General features: G+C 39.3%; 1 protein-coding gene and 1 long non-coding RNA gene across 2 annotated transcripts; both read right to left on the bottom strand.

The window, feature by feature from the left end:
• Positions 1-242: 242 nt before the first annotated feature.
• On the bottom strand, positions 243-5938 carry LOC122760260 (allantoinase, mitochondrial-like). The gene is made up of 11 exons (XM_044015345.1): positions 5586-5938; positions 5162-5313; positions 3983-4097; positions 3753-3899; positions 3630-3675; positions 1976-2069; positions 1684-1870; positions 1478-1616; positions 525-697; positions 415-447; positions 243-344 (listed from the first exon to the last, which is right to left on the bottom strand). The coding sequence occupies exons 1-11, from the start codon at positions 5730-5732 to the stop codon at positions 243-245; spliced, it is 1335 nt and encodes a 444-aa protein (XP_043871280.1). The 5' UTR covers positions 5733-5938.
• A 54-nt stretch (positions 5939-5992) lies between these two features.
• On the bottom strand, positions 5993-6964 carry LOC122760256. The gene is made up of 3 exons (XR_006358352.1): positions 6948-6964; positions 6695-6778; positions 5993-6051 (listed from the first exon to the last, which is right to left on the bottom strand). It is a non-coding gene; the product is annotated as an uncharacterized LOC122760256 (long non-coding RNA).
• Positions 6965-18624: the final 11660 nt, after the last annotated feature.

Genomic DNA, 18624 nt, shown 5'->3' with positions numbered 1-18624 from the left:
AGCACATGGAATGAATGTTTCCTCTTTACCTGTCTCTTACTGTTTGTTAGGGACCGAGCACTCACACAGTGTGCGAGGACCTATTGTAATTCAAGGAATTATTATCATTATTCTTCTATAAGGTTATTTTCATTATTCTTTTTTGTCTCTCTTTCACAGGGTGGCTGTGACACGCTCTAAAGACATCCCATTATTTGGCCCCTTATTCCCCAAGGGTGCGCGATTCCCTCGCTCACCTGCCTTCAGAGATTTCCTCCTGGCAAAGGCAGTGAACGCTGAAAATGCAGCTGAAAAGTCAGAGAGAGCACAGATCCTCGCAGCCTCATGCCAAGATACGGCGTTATCTGCACAAACACCATCGCGGCGTCAGGGATTTGTCGTCCATTCACAGTCAACACTAGAGACGATGCTCACCTTGTTTTTATGATGTATGTCGGCTTCTGAAATCTGTCAAGTGCACAAGAAAGATGAGACCAAGCGGATTCAGGCTTTGGTGATCGTAAATGTCAAGGACTTGTTCAAACCTCAAACTCTCTCTCTGGGTCCCACACCACCAGGTCGGCGTCATAGCCGGGGCTGAGGCGGCCCTTGTGCTGGTCCAGGCCGCACAGCCGAGCGCTCTCCTGGCTCAGGAGTCTCACCACATCTGACAGCTGGAAGCCTCGCTTACTGGCTGAACTCCAGAACAGAGGTAACCCTGGTGGGATTACGTACATTAAATAGGTCAAAGTTCATGGTTTTAGGTGGAGTTGTATGAGGAAGCGACACATTTGTAATCATTTCATTCCGCTGCATCAAAGTCCATAGAGAAGATGAGTGATTTTCTACCGTGGCACAGTCGACTTACTTGACCTCACTGCAGCTCCTCTGAGCCAGGAAGAGACTTTAATAACAAGATAAAGTGAACATGTTCTTATGGTTTATAGTTACGTTAAGTATCACTTTAAACACATTAGATAAGATTTCCTTATGCCAGACTGAAAGTTACTCATTGTTTGTTCTGTCACATAATCCACCCTGAAATGTTTTTTTTTTTTTTAAATATGTTAATTTATGTTAATCCTGTAATCTTTCTTTTGTAATCTTGTGTGTCTTATTTTGCATGTTTTTTTTCATCATGTGAGAGCGAAGCCTGTGGGACACACGAGCCACCGCTCTACTGATGCCTCATTTTGTAAGTTGATGTTAATTGGGTTTAATTTGATCAAATATTTGAAATGCCAAATTGACAAAAGAACACATTTGAACACACAGGCGTTAGAGGCAGCAGTGGATCAACACCTCGTGTTTGCCGTGGTGTCAAATGGGTGGTTTTCTCTCTTTGGTTTACGAGAGTGAGTGTCACAGAACTCACTTTGCAGCTGACAAAAAAATAAAGCAGCGATGTTCTTAATATAACACAGACTCAAGAAGCAGGTGTAGATTTGAGCTTTCGTGAAATGTGCTGGTTCACAGTCGAGTTTAACTTTGATGTTACCAAACTGCAGTGAAGAGATTCCTCCCCAGGCCTGAGTGAAGTCTCCACTCTCCATGTTCTTCAGATCAGGCGTGCAGGGAGAGTGATCGGACACCACCATGTCGATGTGGCCGTCTCTCAGTGCTGACCACAGCAGCTCCTGATGGGACAGACGATCATGAGCGAGTGCAGAATTAAACGTGTGAAGTCATTATCGCTCATTATACCCTGTTCTCAGCTCCTCTGATGGGGGGGCAGCACTTGAAGTGTGTGGCTCCTGCAGGAATGTCCTCGGCACTCAGGCTCAGGTAGTGGTGGGTCGTCTCCACGGTCAGCGGGGCTCCGGCCTGTCGGGCCCTCTGGATCAGAGTCAGCGGCTTCGCGGATGATAGGTGAACTATGTGGCAGCGGACCCTGCGGCACAGAAAGCTGTGTGACTGTGGCGTCGTTGACTAACTAACTAACTAACCCTACATGAAATCATCTGGTCTGTTCTGTATCACTGTTTTTGATTATTACTGGTACTGCAGGCAGAGATCTGTCACCGTGCGAATAGCCTCCATCTCCATGACGTCAGGCCTGGACTGAAGGAAGGTCGAGTACTGACGAGGGTCTAACGTGGAAAAGGTTCATTCAGTACATTTGACTTTTTCATATTCTAATAGAAGACACAGCTTTTACAATCACAAAGTATTGAGAGGGAAATTCAGTTCATTATACTGTAGCTTCTCCAGATAGAAATATAGAGAACACACAGAGCTGGTTCTACAATCTCTGGGGGCCCGAGGCAAAGAGGGACATTAGGGGCCCTCGACGAACATGTATTGACTTCAGAGATCTGATATCCTAGGCCTAGTTTGCCTTCCCTGTTGCTACTGAATTTACATTATAATAAAGAGGAATGTAACAATACAGGTCATTTGTAGCTGCATTATACTGCAAAAGCTAGATTCATTTTAGGTTATTTTACCAGGTTATCTAGGTTTATGTAGGTTTATGTAGGTTATGTAAGTTATGTAGGGTTCGCGTAGGCTATGTAAGGTTGCGTGGCGATTGGTGTAAGCGTTGCTGCGTGAGGTTTATGTAGGTCTGGCGGCGTGGTTCATGTATGTTATGTAGGTTCGCGGTGTCTGTATGTAGGCTTATGTAGGTTCATGGCGTTATGGCTTGCGTAGGTTCGCGGCAAGTGGTGGGTTATGTACAGGTTCCATGTTATGGTGTTTGCGTAGGTTCGCGTAGGTTCAGCGGGCAAGGTGTAGTTTGCGGCCCGGCTTTGCGTAGGTTCATGTATGTTATGTAGGTTCAAGCGTAGGCTTATGTAGGTTCAAGGCGTATATGTAGGTTCAAGGTAGCTGGCAGTAGGTTCATGGTTTGCTGTATGCGTGTAGGTTCAACTGCAGGTTCATGTAGGTTTATGTAGGTTCATGTAGGTTTATGTATGTTATGTAGGTTCATGTAGGTTCATGTAGGTTTATGTATGTTATGTAGGTTTACGTAGGTTCTTTTATCAACATTTACAGAAGTCAAATCACAGACAGTAAATCTCAGCAGTTTTTATCACCTTCCCTGTGAACAATGAAAACTCCTTATTTAAAATAAAAAGAAGGTTGAAATATAAGTAAGTTAGACCTTCATCGTATCTTCATCACACAAAACTGATTTTATTTTCTTCTCATCTATCCAATCGTGTACAAAAAAACACACTAAATGTATTGGTTTAAAAGATCGTCCACTCACAGTAGTTTGTGTATTAAAACTTTCTGAGTCAGAGACAAAAACCCACATTAAGCTAACAACAGTCGCCTGGTGACAATGTGGACGTTGTCTTTATCACCAACTTGTTACAAAGAATGTGGAGAATAAAATGTTCATACTGTTAATAATTATTGCTCCTTCTTTGATTCTAACATATGCTAATAGATATTTTACGGACAGTTATTTGTGTGTACTACTCCATCTCATGGGAATGTTGTAATAATGATCATCAGTACATCACTAAAGCATCTGTCTCTCTCTCTCTCTGTCCATCAGACAGAAAAACTGGTACAAAGCCATCTGTAGTTTTAATAGAAAGCCCTTTGTAAAATGCTTTGTTCTATAATTAGTAAAGATCATTATTATTATTATTATTATTATTATTATTATTGTTACGACTGCAATAACACATTCTTACCTGCAGTTTCCTCTGGTTTTGGTTCAACATCCAACTCTGCGTGGAACTAGAAGAAGCAAAATATCCTTATTTCATTGCTGTAAAGTTTATACAAGTGTGATGTTGTGTTTGGTGGGGAGTTACCAGCAGGACACTTCCTGTCCCCTGCAGCTGCTTCATGGCTGCGTGTAGATCACTGTCAGTCACGTGTGGAAACTCCTCCACTCCGCTGTGGATGAGGAAACATTTGAAGCCCGCCACGCCAGCGTGGATCATGGGCCGCAGCTCCGGCTACAAGGACATGTTGTTTTCATGTCACCCAAACTGGACTGAACTAGTACATTTTAGTCTAAGCTGTTCCGTGCTAAACTCACCTGATTTCCTGGAATTACACCTCCCCAGAAAGCTGTGTCCACAAAACACTTTCCTGTGGCCTCCTGCAGCTTCTCATGGAAGTGATCGAGTGTGGTGGTTGGAGGGACACTGTTTCTGTGTGGGTTCATAATGTTCATACATGATTATCCCATAGCTCTGTTTTTAGTCAGCAGCCATTGTTCAAAAGAAATACACCAATTCATTCCTACTTTCCCTTCCGAGACTGGAGTTTGTAAACTGCTCACTCTCCTGCACCAAAGTCCACTGAGAAAATCAGTGTTTTAGCTCATGGAGACACAGATGCTACTCGTCTACTGAAGGATTTCACACACAAAGGTCACAAATAACACGTATGAACTAACTAAAGGAGGCAGCAGTTGATCATCAACTCCTGTGTGCTGTGATGTCAAATCAATGATTTTCTCTATGGACTTTGGAGTCAACACAAACACAAACTTCAGTTTACAGTTGAAGTCGAACAATAAAGTGGCTAACATGTTTCTATGGACTTAAACAGGCACACTTTTATTTTAGCTTTGTATTATAAAGCTAGGGTAAGTATTTTTGAAGAATTGTGCTTCCCAACCTCAGTTTCCCCTGATTTGAGAACTAATATTTTTCAAAAATACTAGAATAGGGGTATTCTAGTAAGACAAAGCTAAATGCATATTTGGGTCCTGAGTAACGATATAAAACAATGAAAACATAAGTCGTGCAACCTGAAAAAATCTGAAAGAAACCCTGAAAAAAAGCGCTAATTATGGGTTTTCTACACATTTTCCTCAGAAACTAAACAAGCTAATATACAGTATATCAAGAGCAAAGCGTTTTAAAGGTTTCTTTAAAGAGTGTCTTCAAAGAAACCTTTCTTGAGTGTTGCTTTAATATCATTGAAATCAATGTAACACTTGAATTTCATTAATTACGGTCAAACCTGTGTCACAGATCAAAAGAGTCGACTCGTATTCAAAGTGATACTGAACTTGAATTAAACAAGCAAACCAGTCTTTAGCAAATGTGCACTAAATGAGTAACTACAACATAAAAACAAATAACCTTTGGATATAAATATACGTATCTAAGGATATCTGGATTTCTTGATTCTGTTCAAATGTATCTTGGACATATTAAAGCCTTAGGCCGGCTCTGGTAGTGATTGACTCATGGGAGGAACTCACAGTGGCATGTCCACGATGGTAGTGACCCCTCCGGCTGCAGCAGCTCTGGTGGCCGTCCAGAAACCCTCCCAGCTGGTGCGACCCGGTTCATTCACGTGGACGTGACAATCCACGACTCCAGGCATCACCACGCTGTCGCCCACGTCCAGCACCTGCAATCACAATTTTGATTACTTGATAAAAAAATATGATCAAATCATTTTGGTCGTACCGCAGTTCATGCACCTCACCACCTCCTTCATGCATGCACCTCACCACCTCCTTCATGCACCTCCTTCATGCACCTCACCACCTCCTTCATGCACCTCCTTCATGCACCCTCACCACCTCCTTCATGCACCTCCTTCATGCACCTCCTTCATGCACCTCAAGGAGGTTGACTATGGGCTGCATGTGGCCCTGGAGCCGCCGTCTATGATCTTACCTCAGTGTGAGCCGTCACAGAACAGTTGCTCTCTGGGAGGATTTCATGGATTTTTCCTCCCCTCATGGTGACGACAGCAGGACAGAGTCGGTCGCCGATCAGAACCCTCGTACTCCTCACAGCACTGAGTGTAGAGCCGAGCTCCATGTCTGCACACTGTCTCTCCTCACGCTGCTCCTCATGCACACTGGCAGTTCATCAGGAGTTCAAAGCTGTTATTTACTTTCCTTAACTGGTTCTTCTCCTCTCTGTATAAACGTGGTCTAACCAGTTCCGGTTCCTACGTCACAGGCTGCCACCTCCCCCAGGAAACCTCATTGTTCTCAAGCTTGTGCTTCACGAGCTTCCTCTTGTGACGCTTGGAGGAATATACAAACATATACATATATACATATACATATATATATATATATGTATATGTATATGTAGGGGCCACACGGTCGATGTGCCTTTGCTGCAAGAAGACCTGTGAATGTGCATGTTGAAAAAAACATGCATTAAGGGATTAAGTATTAAGTAACACTCTAAAATGAGCGTGGTGTACTCCACCTTTCCTCTTGTGGAGGATAAAGTGGTCGAAGTATGGATGTAGTGTCTATACCAGGGTTAGTGATTGGAGTGAAGCTGAGGAATTTTGAATGTAGAAAGAATGAAACAAGTAATAAAAAAGAGAATAGAAAGAATAATTCGACTCACCTTTTCACTTTTCATTACGTTCGGCATGTATATAAAAGTTGTTTTGTAAACACACCATAGACCACAGAGCTGCAGCAGATCCACGAGCGCAGCATCAAGTGGAAACTAATCTATCTCTGTCAAGTCTGCTCATAAAAGAGTTTCATACACTCCACTGTTAGCAGTGCTGCAGCTACAGTGCTACAGTGCTGTTTTATGTTTTATATTTTTAAAGTGATCATATCATATTATATATTCTTGATTGCTTTGACCTGTTTTGTTTTTTATCTTTTAGTATTTTGTGTCTTGTCTAGTTTTGCTGTGACTGTGTAACAAAATACACCAACTTGTGTAAATAAAGTAACCTGACCTAGTTTACTGAGGGACTAGCTGTAGTTAGCATTGAAGTAACGACGCTCCAGATTAATTAATACCTGTTCACATTATATACTGCAAGGATCAGATCCCATCTGCATGTGTCCATATTCACATGGATTTCTGCAGTTACAGGCCACGCCCTGTGAAAAACAAGTAGATCTGTTGGGATGAAGTCACAGTAGATTGGCACATGTTTAAATCCTCACATTTACTAACATGTGTTATCATTGTGGTCAGCAATTTAAACCTCTTAAACCTTTTCAAATTCATATTTTACCGCAAGGGTAACAGGAGGCTTCAAATACTCACACTAACACGCGTCACGTGATGTACCTAATAAAGTGGCTCCTGTGAAACAAGGAACTCTGCAGGTGTTTCTCCACTAGATGGCAGCAGAGAAGTGACGTGACAGGGTCCGTGCACGGCTGTAGTCCCCGACAAGGCTCGACAGGGGGCAGTGTGGTGTTATCACTTCAACATGCAGGTGAGGCTGTTTGTCCAGAGGAGGCGCTGTGTCCATAACCTTCACTCGCCGGCGCACACACGCACACACACACACACACCCACACACACACTCAGGGCTTATCATGGCTTTCTGTTTTAAAACTCCACCCTTAACACTTAGAAATGTGACTCCACCCCCACAGTGTGTGTGTGTGTTTGTTGGTTGTGTGTGTGTGTCAATATTTTCAAACAACACATTTTAAGAAGCAAATAAAATATCGATGTAATCATTCAAAACTATTGTATTTTATTTTATTGTTTGTTTATTGTGATTTGTTCTTTGCGCCGTGTTTTTGTTTGTGGGCGGGTCTTAAGAAGCCGTCTGCTGGTTGGCTACTGAGTTTTGGAGTGACAGCTCAATGAACCGGAAGTTGTCATGGGTTTGGAGTCGCTGTCCGTCAGGAACTCGTTCCCCACGTTTTCACCGTCAACGTCCAACAAAATAATTGTAAGTATCTGATGTTTATAATCTGGCATAGAAGCCGGGAATCTAACCCTCAACCTTCACGTTGAAAGACAACTCGCCCCAACAACTCCAACCTGGTCCTAATGAGGCAGAACGTGCAGTTTGGTGCGTGTGTGTGTGTGTGTGTGCGTGCGTGCGTGCGCGCGCGTGCGTGTGTGGGAAAGAGGAAACTGCATAGATACATCAAAGGGCCGAGGCATCAGGAGGAAAATGTAGGTCATAGGAGATAGGAGGGAGGAGGAAGAGAATGGAGAGAGAGAGGGAGAGAGAGAGCAGATCACTCACATGTCTTGTTTACACTGTGTGTGTGTGTGTGTGTGTGTGTGTGTGTGTGTGTGTGTGTGTGTGTGTGTGTGTGTGTTGTGTGTGTTGTGCTGACCAGACCAATCAGCAGCCATTACATTTGGGATGCGTGACCTGAATACTAAATTCTCCCAAATGACAGAAGAAATCTGTGTGTGTGTGTGTGTTTGTGTGTGTGTGTGTGTGTGTGTGTGTGTGTGTGTGTGTGTGTGTGTGTGTAGTTGTTACCTCTGCTGGACCTTTTGTGCCAGAAACACTGACCTTGTCAGGACCAGTAGTCCTAATGCAGATGGAATGAATGAATGTGAATTGTGGTTATGTTTGGGTTAAGGTTAGACATTAACTGGTTGTGGTTAAGGTTAGTGATGTTGCTGTGTTTAGGCTGTTGTAATGAATGTAAGTCAATGTAGAATAGTTGTGTGTGTGTGTGTGTGTGTGTGTGTGTGTGGGGGTTGGGGGGAGTATGGTAAATGTTGCATCAGTCATGACAGCCATAGCACTGCAGCTCAAAGCTGTATTCCTGCTCGTTGGCATAGCAACCCATGAGTCAAACCAGGATGATCAAAGAGGGCCTGATTATCCGGTGTGTGTTTGTCATAGCATATGTGTATTAAACTAAAATACACACATTTTAATCACTGAGCACAGCCAACTAATATTTTCCATCTCCCTCCACTTTCATGCTCGTCCTGTTCATATAATATAGTTTCTATAATGTAGTTTATATAATATAGTTCATATAATATAGTTTCTATAATGTAGTTTATATAATATAGTTCATATAATATAGTTCATATAATATAGTTCATATAATATAGTTTATATAATATAGTTTCTATAATATAGTTCATATAATGTAGTTCATATAATATAGTTTATATAATGTAGTTTATATAATATAGTTCATATAATATAGTTTATATAATATAGTTTCTATAATGTAGTTCATATAATATAGTTCATATAATATAGTTTATATAATGTAGTTCATATAATAAAGTTTATATAATATAGTTTCTATAATATAGTTCATATAATATAGTTCATATAATATAGTTTATATAATATAGTTTATATAATATAGTTCATATAATATAGTTTATATAATATAGTTTCTATAATGTAGTTCATATAATATAGTTCATATAATATAGTTTATATAATATAGTTCATATAATAAAGTTTATATAATATAGTTTCTATAGTATAGTTCATATAATGTAGTTCATATAATATAGTTTATATAATGTAGTTTATATAATATAGTTCATATAATATAGTTTATATAATATAGTTTCTATAATGTAGTTCATATAATATAGTTCATATAATATAGTTTATATAATATAGTTCATATAATAAAGTTTATATAATATAGTTTCTATAGTATAGTTCATATAATGTAGTTCATATAATATAGTTTATATAATGTAGTTTATATAATATAGTTCATATAATATAGTTTATATAATATAGTTTCTATAATGTAGTTCATATAATATAGTTCATATAATATAGTTTATATAATATAGTTCATATAATAAAGTTTATATAATATAGTTTCTATAGTATAGTTCATATAATGTAGTTCATATAATATAGTTTATATAATGTAGTTTATATAATATAGTTCATATAATATAGTTTATATAATATAGTTTCTATAATGTAGTTCATATAATATAGTTCATATAATATAGTTTATATAATATAGTTCATATAATAAAGTTTATATAATATAGTTTCTATAGTATAGTTCATATAATGTAGTTCATATAATATAGTTTATATAATGTAGTTTATATAATATAGTTCATATAATATAGTTTATATAATATAGTTTCTATAATGTAGTTCATATAATATAGTTCATATAATATAGTTTATATAATATAGTTCATATAATAAAGTTTATATAATATAGTTTCTATAGTATAGTTCATATAATGTAGTTCATATAATATAGTTTATATAACATAGTTTATATAGTATAGTTCATATAGTATAGTTTATATAATATAGTTCATATAGTATAGTTTATATAGTATAGTTCATATAGTATAGTTTATATAATATAGTTCATATAGTATAGTTCATATAGTATAGTTCATATAATATAGTTCATATAGTATAGTTCATATAATATAGTTCATATAATATAGTTCATATAATATAGTTCATATAGTATAGTTTATATAGTTCAGTTATATAGTATAGTTCAGTATAGTTTATATAATAGTTCATAGTATAGTGTAGTTTATATAACATAGTTTATATAGTTCATATAATATAGTTCATATAGTATAGTTTATATAATATAGTTCATATAGTATAGTTTATATAGTATAGTTCATATAGTATAGTTCATATAGTATAGTTTATATAGTATAGTTCATGTAGTGTAGTTAGTTAGTAGTATAGTTATGTGTTCACATGCACAGTTTCATCGAGCTGAGGCTGGAGGACATTTATAAGACAGACAGACAGTCGAGTATAAACTGAGTATACGTGCGGAGGAGAAAATGGATTTATTGATCATGTACATCTGACTCCGCCTCTGTAGGTGGTGCTGTATCTCTCTATAAGCTAGTGCTTATTGAATCAGTTTCCTGTTGACCTTTACGTCACAGAAGAACAAACAGGACGGCGAGATGGACGGCGTCATCTCCTTCTAGATTCAAGATTCAGATTCAAGATTCAAGATTCAAAGTGTTTATTGTCATATGCACAGTAAAGAAACACGTTTCCCTGTACAATGAAATTCTTACTTTGCTGTCCACTCACAAAACACCAGCATAAAGTAGAAAAAGAGATGCTTTTGTAGAAAAAAAAGTATAAATATACATAAGAAAAATATAAATATTACAAATAACTAGAATAACATATATGCATAAAATAAGTGTAAACATATGCATATATACAAGGAATAAGAGTATTACCAAAAAAAAAACTAACATAACATATATGCATAAAATAAGTGTAAACATATGCATATAAACAAGAAATAAGAACTGTACATAAAGTGAACACTGGTTGTGCAATTTAACAGATTTAAAGTGACATGTTTCAGGGTTTAAAGTGACGGTAACAGATTAAAGTGACAGTGTAACCAGGTGACAGGATTATTGTAGTCCCGTTCAGCTGTTGAGGATTCTGATGGCAGTGGGGTAAAAAGAGTTCTACGTCCGGGTCAAAGACATGTGCAGAACACCAAGCCCGAGTCCAGTCTGACATGCAGGAGTAATCGGACTATGAACTGCATTATCCAGGTATGTTAGTCCGACTAATTTTTGGTCATTTAAATAAGGTCATATTTTAACATACATCCGTGCGTTTACACGTATGTTAAAATATGACCTTATTCTTCAGGTGTCGTACACTTGATGATGTATTAGTTAGATCTATTAGTCAAACGCTTTGTTAAAATCAGTATTGTATGACGTCGTCTCTGGCACTTCTGTGTTCAGTCAGCATGTTGTTACTCGACTTCATTATTTCATTAGATCAAATACTAACGTATATTAGGCTAACCACTGTTAGCAATGCTAGTTTGATAACAACGCTCCAGTGACTCACCTGTCATCGTGACAAGTGAAATTCTAACAATGATAAGAGGAAATCAATTTGTCCACGTGACTGTTTTCTTTGGTCAAAATTTCCTGTTGAAATACATGAGGAATAAATATGAGATGAGGCAGCGATGAGCGTGCCACACTGATAGGGGGCAGTGCTGAGCCCCATAGGCACAATTGGTAACAGGTGCACGTCGTTGCGTGCATAGGGCGGTTCTTACAACGGAGTGATGGAGATATTACTATCTACGATATGGACTTACTATATATTTACATCGATTTTAATAAAAAAAACAAAAACATTTAGATTTAAAAAAATCTAATTTCACCTTATTTTAATAAGTATTGGTTTGTTTTTATTGCTATTGTATTGTTGAACAAGTCAGCAGTTGATTAAGCATAATTAAAAGTGTCAATTAAGGTCAAAATTGAAATATAAGCTGTTTTGGGTTTGTATATTTGTACATGCGCACCTCACCAGTCATGAACCTCGCCGCACGTCACTGCCACGCTCAGTGTGTCGCATGTGTGTATAAGGCTGGCAAAATCAATACCTCATACAGTCCCACTGTAAAAACCCTGAACTAGTCCTTTAAATCACAGCTTTAATCACTCACAGGCGTTTCATTAAATGTAGCGTAGCGATTATTAGCGTCGGTACCATCTCTGTTTTGTTGACACGTGACATTAAACTGTTGTTGTTTTTCTTTGACTGCGTCTCATTGTCATTATAACGTCAGTTATTTATCAAACACTCGTCTCTTCCTTTTTATCACAATATTCATTTGAATGATGACAGTGAGTGTAGTTCGCACACTGAGAGGTGTGTGTGTGTGTGTGTGTGTGTGTGTGTGTGTGTGTGTGTGTGTGAGCCTTGTGTTAGTGAGTTATAAAAAAACATGCCATCATTTCTCAGAAATCACAGTGCTGGTTGCCATGGGAATGCTGCAGGGAGCTTCTCGTCCTCCCACCAACGGGCTTCAGTGATTTGTTACCGCGGGAAACCTGGCTTGTTGCCTAGGAGACTGGAGGCTGTGTGCTCCAGCTCCACTGAGTCGCTGCTGCTGCTGCTGCTGCTGCTCGGACGCGCGCACACACACACACACACACACACACAGAGGATCACTGGTGTGTGTGTAGAAATATTGATCAGTTAATTGAAAATTGGACATCAGCTGTTTCATGCATGTCACTTCTTCATGACATGTTTATTGATTGTGTTGTGATTGTTATCCGATGATACCGTAGAGGAATGTGCTTCCTTCCAGTCATTGATCCACCACATCCAGCATCAGTGCAGTTACTGCGTCGCGTCTAGTTTCTGCAGTTAGCATTTATCGCTCGAGGGACAGGATTTCCAGGAGCCCGCACAGAAGAAAGCAGGAGCTCAAACGACTCCGATTGCTGCGCTCTATCTGTTTGTCCACAGTCATAGACGTAGCGTGGTGGACACTGTCATTCTCTGTATGAAAGTGTAGAACAGTCGTCTCTCCGTCATCTCCATCTACGATGAGCGTGACATGCAGCATCTTGTCTTCTGACTGGAAGAAAGAAAGTGTAACCAGTTTTGTCCTCCGTCCTCTGGCTTCCTGTCCGATTCAGGATCAAGTTTAAGATATTATTGCTTGTTTTTAAGGCTTTACATGGGCTGGCCCTAACTGTTACTGTCATGTGGTGTACATGTCCAGACTCCTGCCAGAGTAACATCTTCTGACCAGTTGTCTCTGGATGTTCCCTGATAAGGTTGAGCCTTTTCCTTTGCTTCCCCCCAGTTTATGGAAGCAGCTCAGACCGTAGAACACTTTAAAGCCACGTGGAACACTCTGGTTTGGTACGGTACATATTTTAATTAAGATTGGTAACTAATGGTACCATTTTTGACACTCTTCCCTTGGGGTACCAGACTAAAATGGTGTGGTGTCTTCCGGATGGAGCTAGGTAGTCAGCTGATCATGTGACTCCCTTTCGATGCCTGCAGCTTGATTGTCCTCCATTGTTGTCTGTTGTTGTGTTGTTGTGTTTGTTGTTGTCGCACTGACACAGTCATCGGGCTCAGCCCACACACCACGCCTACCAAGTACTGAGGTACCGTTCTCAGTCCAATGAAACGACACCATTCCAGACTGTACCAAACTGAACCAGACCATAATGGAAACACTGTTGGACAACCTGCCTTCTTCTACTGCGCTGATTCTCTCTTCTTCTTTTTCTGCCATGTATATGTTGAGCCTGTACTGAGGTTGTTGTTGTTTTACATGATAAATTAAGTTTATTGACATATTGAAACCTTCATAATAGTGAACTTTTCGACCATGGGTGTGAAACCGTTATGACATTTGATGCGTCGCGTGCGTCTTTGCTTTGACTTTGGTCTCACGTCAGATTAGAATGGATTTCAACGTGAACACAAAGTTAAACTGTAGACGATACTGATGACGTTCATAGATACTCACATTTGAAAGGATTCAAATACCCAAACCAATGAATCATGGGAGTGATATTTTTACGACCAAATGTTAATTACACTTAATTAACAGGAAAGAAAATATTTCATGAAATTTATTCTGTAACTTTACTATGTATAACTAAGTAAAATCAATTCATATCAAGTCATGTTGTCATAGTTTATTCATGTTTTGCACTAAAACAACACAGATGGCACAGATAGTAAGAGTTAACTCACCAGCTCCAGTGGTTACTTACATTCAGTGGCCACTTTATTAGGTACAGAGGACACCTTACATTGACAGGAGTGTGGCCTTCTGCTGCTTCAGGGTCCCACATATTGTGTATTCAGAGAGATACTTACATTTAAAAGTACATATTTTTGTCCTTAAAACTGTAGATTTTAGCTCACGTTATTCAAAAAGGAGTTCATTGTGCATTTGTTAGGGACTACTTTGAGCTTCAGATTTTGTGTTACGGGGCAAGCTGAGGAATAATATAGCATTTCAGGTTTCACAAGAAAAGCATAACTTGTGGGTTTGTTCTTTTAATAGAACTTTCATATAATGTGAAATTCTAATAATCTGTAATAATAATTATTGCCTTTTTCTTTAATTTCTCTAAATTGATAATTTCGATAATTTCAATAAATTGACATTTCGATATTTGAGAGTCAAGAGTGTGGCGTGAGATTATTATTGAGAAGTATTCAAAACATGATGAATTATTGATAATCGTGCCATCTGGAGATGCAAATAACCTCCCACTCATTCACCAGGGACACCAGCACCTTCGTGCACGACAGCACTGCAATGCAGAAAGCAAAATATTTTATGACAGTTTACTGTAATATGCACCAACATGGGAGCAAAGCTCCTTTTCTGGGTCAAAGTTCAGCGTTTGAGTCCTTTCTGTTGTCTCTTCAGGGCCTGTGATGTTGTTGCCCGTATCACAGACTTCTTTAATAATATTAATATGACATTTCTGTTTTTGAAAAAGAATAATAACGACAAAAATATGTTGCCTACCTCAGCTTTAAGCAGGAAAACTAGCAACATTAAAGCAGCAGTGCATTGTTTAAAAGCACATTTTTATTTCATTGCAGGCTTTTTTCACTACAGATTGTTGCATTTGAGGTTGCAATGGAAACATTTTCTATTGAATAATAATAATAATAATAATTATTATTATTATTATTATTATTATTATGAAGCTATTACCAAAATGAACAATTCCCATACGGAGGTTTTTGATCGAGGTCAAAGTTTCCCTTATTTCCAACGACGTCATTTTCCTCAAACTGTCTACGATGAGTCTGTACACATGCTGCTCAGAGAAGTGCACCACTTCACCTTCCTGTAGAAAAGATTGTTGATTTAACACTACGATGTTGCGTGTTGCACTACGATAATTCTTTTTGCATTTTTATTGTCGACTATACATCGTTCCATGTCAACACAAATGCTTTTATTTTGAAATTCTGTAAAATCTAAAATCACTCTCTAATCGAGACTGTTCACTGTCCTCGCTCCCAAATGGTGGAACGATCTCCCCATCGACATCCGGACAGCTGAAAGCCTCCACATCTCTTCCGACTCTACCTCGACTAAGACGACAAAAAAAAACAAGAAAAAAAAAACAAAAAAACTTCGCACTTATGACTAGCACTTCATAGTTTGTTCTACTTGAAGCTCTTACTTACTTCTAGCTCTTATTTGTACCCAAATGTTTAAATGCACTTTTGTAAGTCGCTTTGGATAAAAGCGTCTGCTAAATGACATGTAATAATAATAATAATAATAAGTTAAAAAATACTGACATTGCTATATCATCATGATATATTCTTTTCTAACAGGTAATTAATGATGGATGAAATGAGGACAACATTTCAGTGTCAAGTGTTAAAGGCACCTTTCACATCAGTGTGATCAGTATTTAATGCATCATTACATGACATTATTTAGTATTTTCTGAGGACCACTGATGTTTAATGAACCAGTATTTTATCTGTGCATGTGAGACATTGCACAGTGACATCCACGTGTGCTGCCTCCAGCAGACACCGCCAATGTCAAGCAGCCTCGCCGAATTAACACATTCAATAAAGAGGCAAAGGATTATCAGCATTACATTTCCTTTATTGATGCTTGTGTGGAAAAAAAGGAGAAAAAAGAACTCAGGAGCATTGTCTGCATGATGGTAGTTTAGTTACTTCACCCCGCGCAGTGACGACAAGGGACGGCAAAAACGCCAAAAACTGGAATGGTAGGGTCTGGTTATTTTGGTACTATCCCTAATAAAAATACAAACCGTACTGTACCAAACCAAACCCATCCATTCCATTTGATGATCAGGCTCTATCATACCTTAAGGACCTAGTTTTACCATCCGAACAGATCACTTTGGTCCCAAAATGCAGGCTTACTTGTCTGTTAGTCCGTCAGAGCCGAATGGGAGGCAGAGCCTTCAGTTACCAGGCTCCTCCTCTCCTGTGGAACCAGCTCCCAGTGAGAATGTGGGAGGTGGAGCCTCTCTCTGTATTTAAAGTTAGATTTAAAACCTTACTTTTTGCTCAAGCTTAGAGTTAGAGCTGGCTCAGGGAAACCTGGACCATCTCTTAGTTATGCTGCTATAGACCTAGACCGCCCGTTCATTTTCCAGGAGCTTTGGTCCTGTTCATTTTTCAGGAGCTTAGATTCCGTTCATTTTCCAGGAGCTTAGATCCGTTCATTTTCAGGAGCTTTTTCAGTTTTAGATTTCCCTTAGGGGCTTAGATCCCCAGGAGCTTAGATCCCGTTCATTTTCCAGGAGCTTAGATCCCGTTCATTTTCCAGGAGCTTTGCCAGCTAATATGGCGCTGTGATCAAACTGAGTCAGGTAATGTCCGGACCTCTGTTGAAGTAGTCTGAGATGTTGTTGCTGGTGTGTGACTGGACTGTTGGACAGAAACAGCCAGTGACTTTTTCAGGAGTTTCATCGAGTTTCATCGAGGAAGAATCAGAACATAAGCGCTCACACACACAGTGTTGAATATTTTAGATTACTACTAATGAAAGAGTCTCTCACTGTGACAGCAGCTTTAAATAGAACTGGTTCATCCATTCACTGCTAATAATCCCACAGCTTCTCCATGTGTGCGTGTGTTTTTGTTGTACAACATTTTAACACCCAGACAAATGACTGGAGTTACTGAGCAGGTGTTTGGTTTAAACCGCCCTGCACTCGGATTATGTTTCCTAAAAGATCATAATGAGGACAGAAACCTGAGGAAAAAGGGACCGACGTTGAGCTGCAGTGATAAATGGAGCTCATATTCACCCCGTCAGAGTTCAGGGGATGTTCATCACACAGCCCGACACTCAAGAATTCTTTTTCTCCACTTTTATTAATGTGAGGACCAGATGGGAAACTGATTAATCTGTCAGCTTGGGAATGTAAATCATTATTTAAAAGACCAAAGAAAAAAAATCTAGAAAGGAGTAGTTCAACATTTTGACGAGGGGGTGGATGACAAGATAAATACGTAGGTATGATTGAATTCCATGTAAAAGGGAATTTGTTGTGTGCCAAGATCTTGTTGTTGTGTTCCACCCATGACCACTAGCAACCTTCTCTTGATGTTCGCACACAACCAAACTTCACTTTTCCTTATCCAGTCAGTTTATGACGTGCTTCCAACTCATCAAACGTCCATCACCGCTGGAGCATAGCAGAGAGTCCTGCCTGCTGGGACTGCTATCATTGGTGCTATGATCAAGTGCTTTAGACTCTTAGTCTCTGAGTCCATCTGCAAACAGACCAACTCCTTCATGGAGGCTGGACAGAACAGACAACAAGAGAGGGCTCCAGGCCTTCGAACAACAGCCTAGGATTGGCAGCTGCTGGCTGACCTGGGTACACAGCTCCGGTTCCCAGAGTCCATCACCACAACTACATTGATCCGGACATCGTCCCTTTGTCAGTAACATCAAGACGGGTGATGCTGGAGCTCTCTGACCAGAGGAAGGAAATCGGTTGCAGGGGATTTGCTGGAATGACTCTCTGTAAAGCATAGTACCACCTTCTTCACGGGTGTCCACAAAAAACAGGCCGTCAGTCATAGCACGGAGGCAGGAAGAGCGTTCCTTGGAGTTCGCAGACACACTGATCAGCCCCAGCTGGTTTGCCCAGGGGAGGGTGACACCCAATGACCCCAGGAACCATCAGTGATGTGTCTGAGTGCATCAGAAGATGATTCTTTGAACGTTTGTACAAACATATTTTCTCCATGATTGAATTTGTTTATGACATATTACCAATGGTAAAGTAGTTCACAAATAGGGTGGGGGGAGCATGGAACAAAGGGACATTTGTGTTAAGCAGCAGATCACACTTAGTTCCTCTCAGAGACAAGTGAGACAGCCATGAGATGTCATCACACATTTTAACATTTTATATGTGTGTGCTTTTTGTTCCTAAACCAGGAAATATACTTACCAGAGATTAGATAACAGAACATTTAACACAGTGGCAGTAGTGGCTGCTGTGGTACATCTGCTCTTAAGGTTTGATGTCAATTCAGAGATGGTCTTTCTGCATATCTTGGTTGTAATGAACGGCTATTTTCCTTACTAGAACTGCTGCTTATTGAGTATTTTCTTTTTTGGACTATTCTCTGTAAACACTGGAGATGTTTGTGTGTGCAAATCCCAGTAGA

Source organism: Solea senegalensis, unplaced genomic scaffold, assembly GCF_019176455.1.
Source record: "Solea senegalensis isolate Sse05_10M unplaced genomic scaffold, IFAPA_SoseM_1 scf7180000013307, whole genome shotgun sequence".
Taxonomy (NCBI): Eukaryota; Metazoa; Chordata; class Actinopteri; order Pleuronectiformes; family Soleidae; genus Solea; species Solea senegalensis.
Note: the sequence above shows the minus strand (reverse complement) of the source record. Positions and strands in the feature narration are given on the sequence as shown.

Bases quoted from the DNA above. Each gene is read 5' to 3' on its own strand.
- LOC122760260 (XM_044015345.1), bottom strand. From the start codon at position 5,732: ATGGAGCTCGGCTCTACACTCAGTGCTGTGAGGAGTACGAGGGTTCTG. The intron at 4,098-5,161 runs GTGAGTTCCTCC...GAACCCACACAG, and splicing joins ACCATCGTGGACATGCCACT to AAACAGTGTCCCTCCAACCA. The intron at 1,871-1,975 runs GTAATAATCAAA...TCTGTGCCGCAG, and splicing joins GATCTCTGCCTGCAGTACCA to GGTCCGCTGCCACATAGTTC.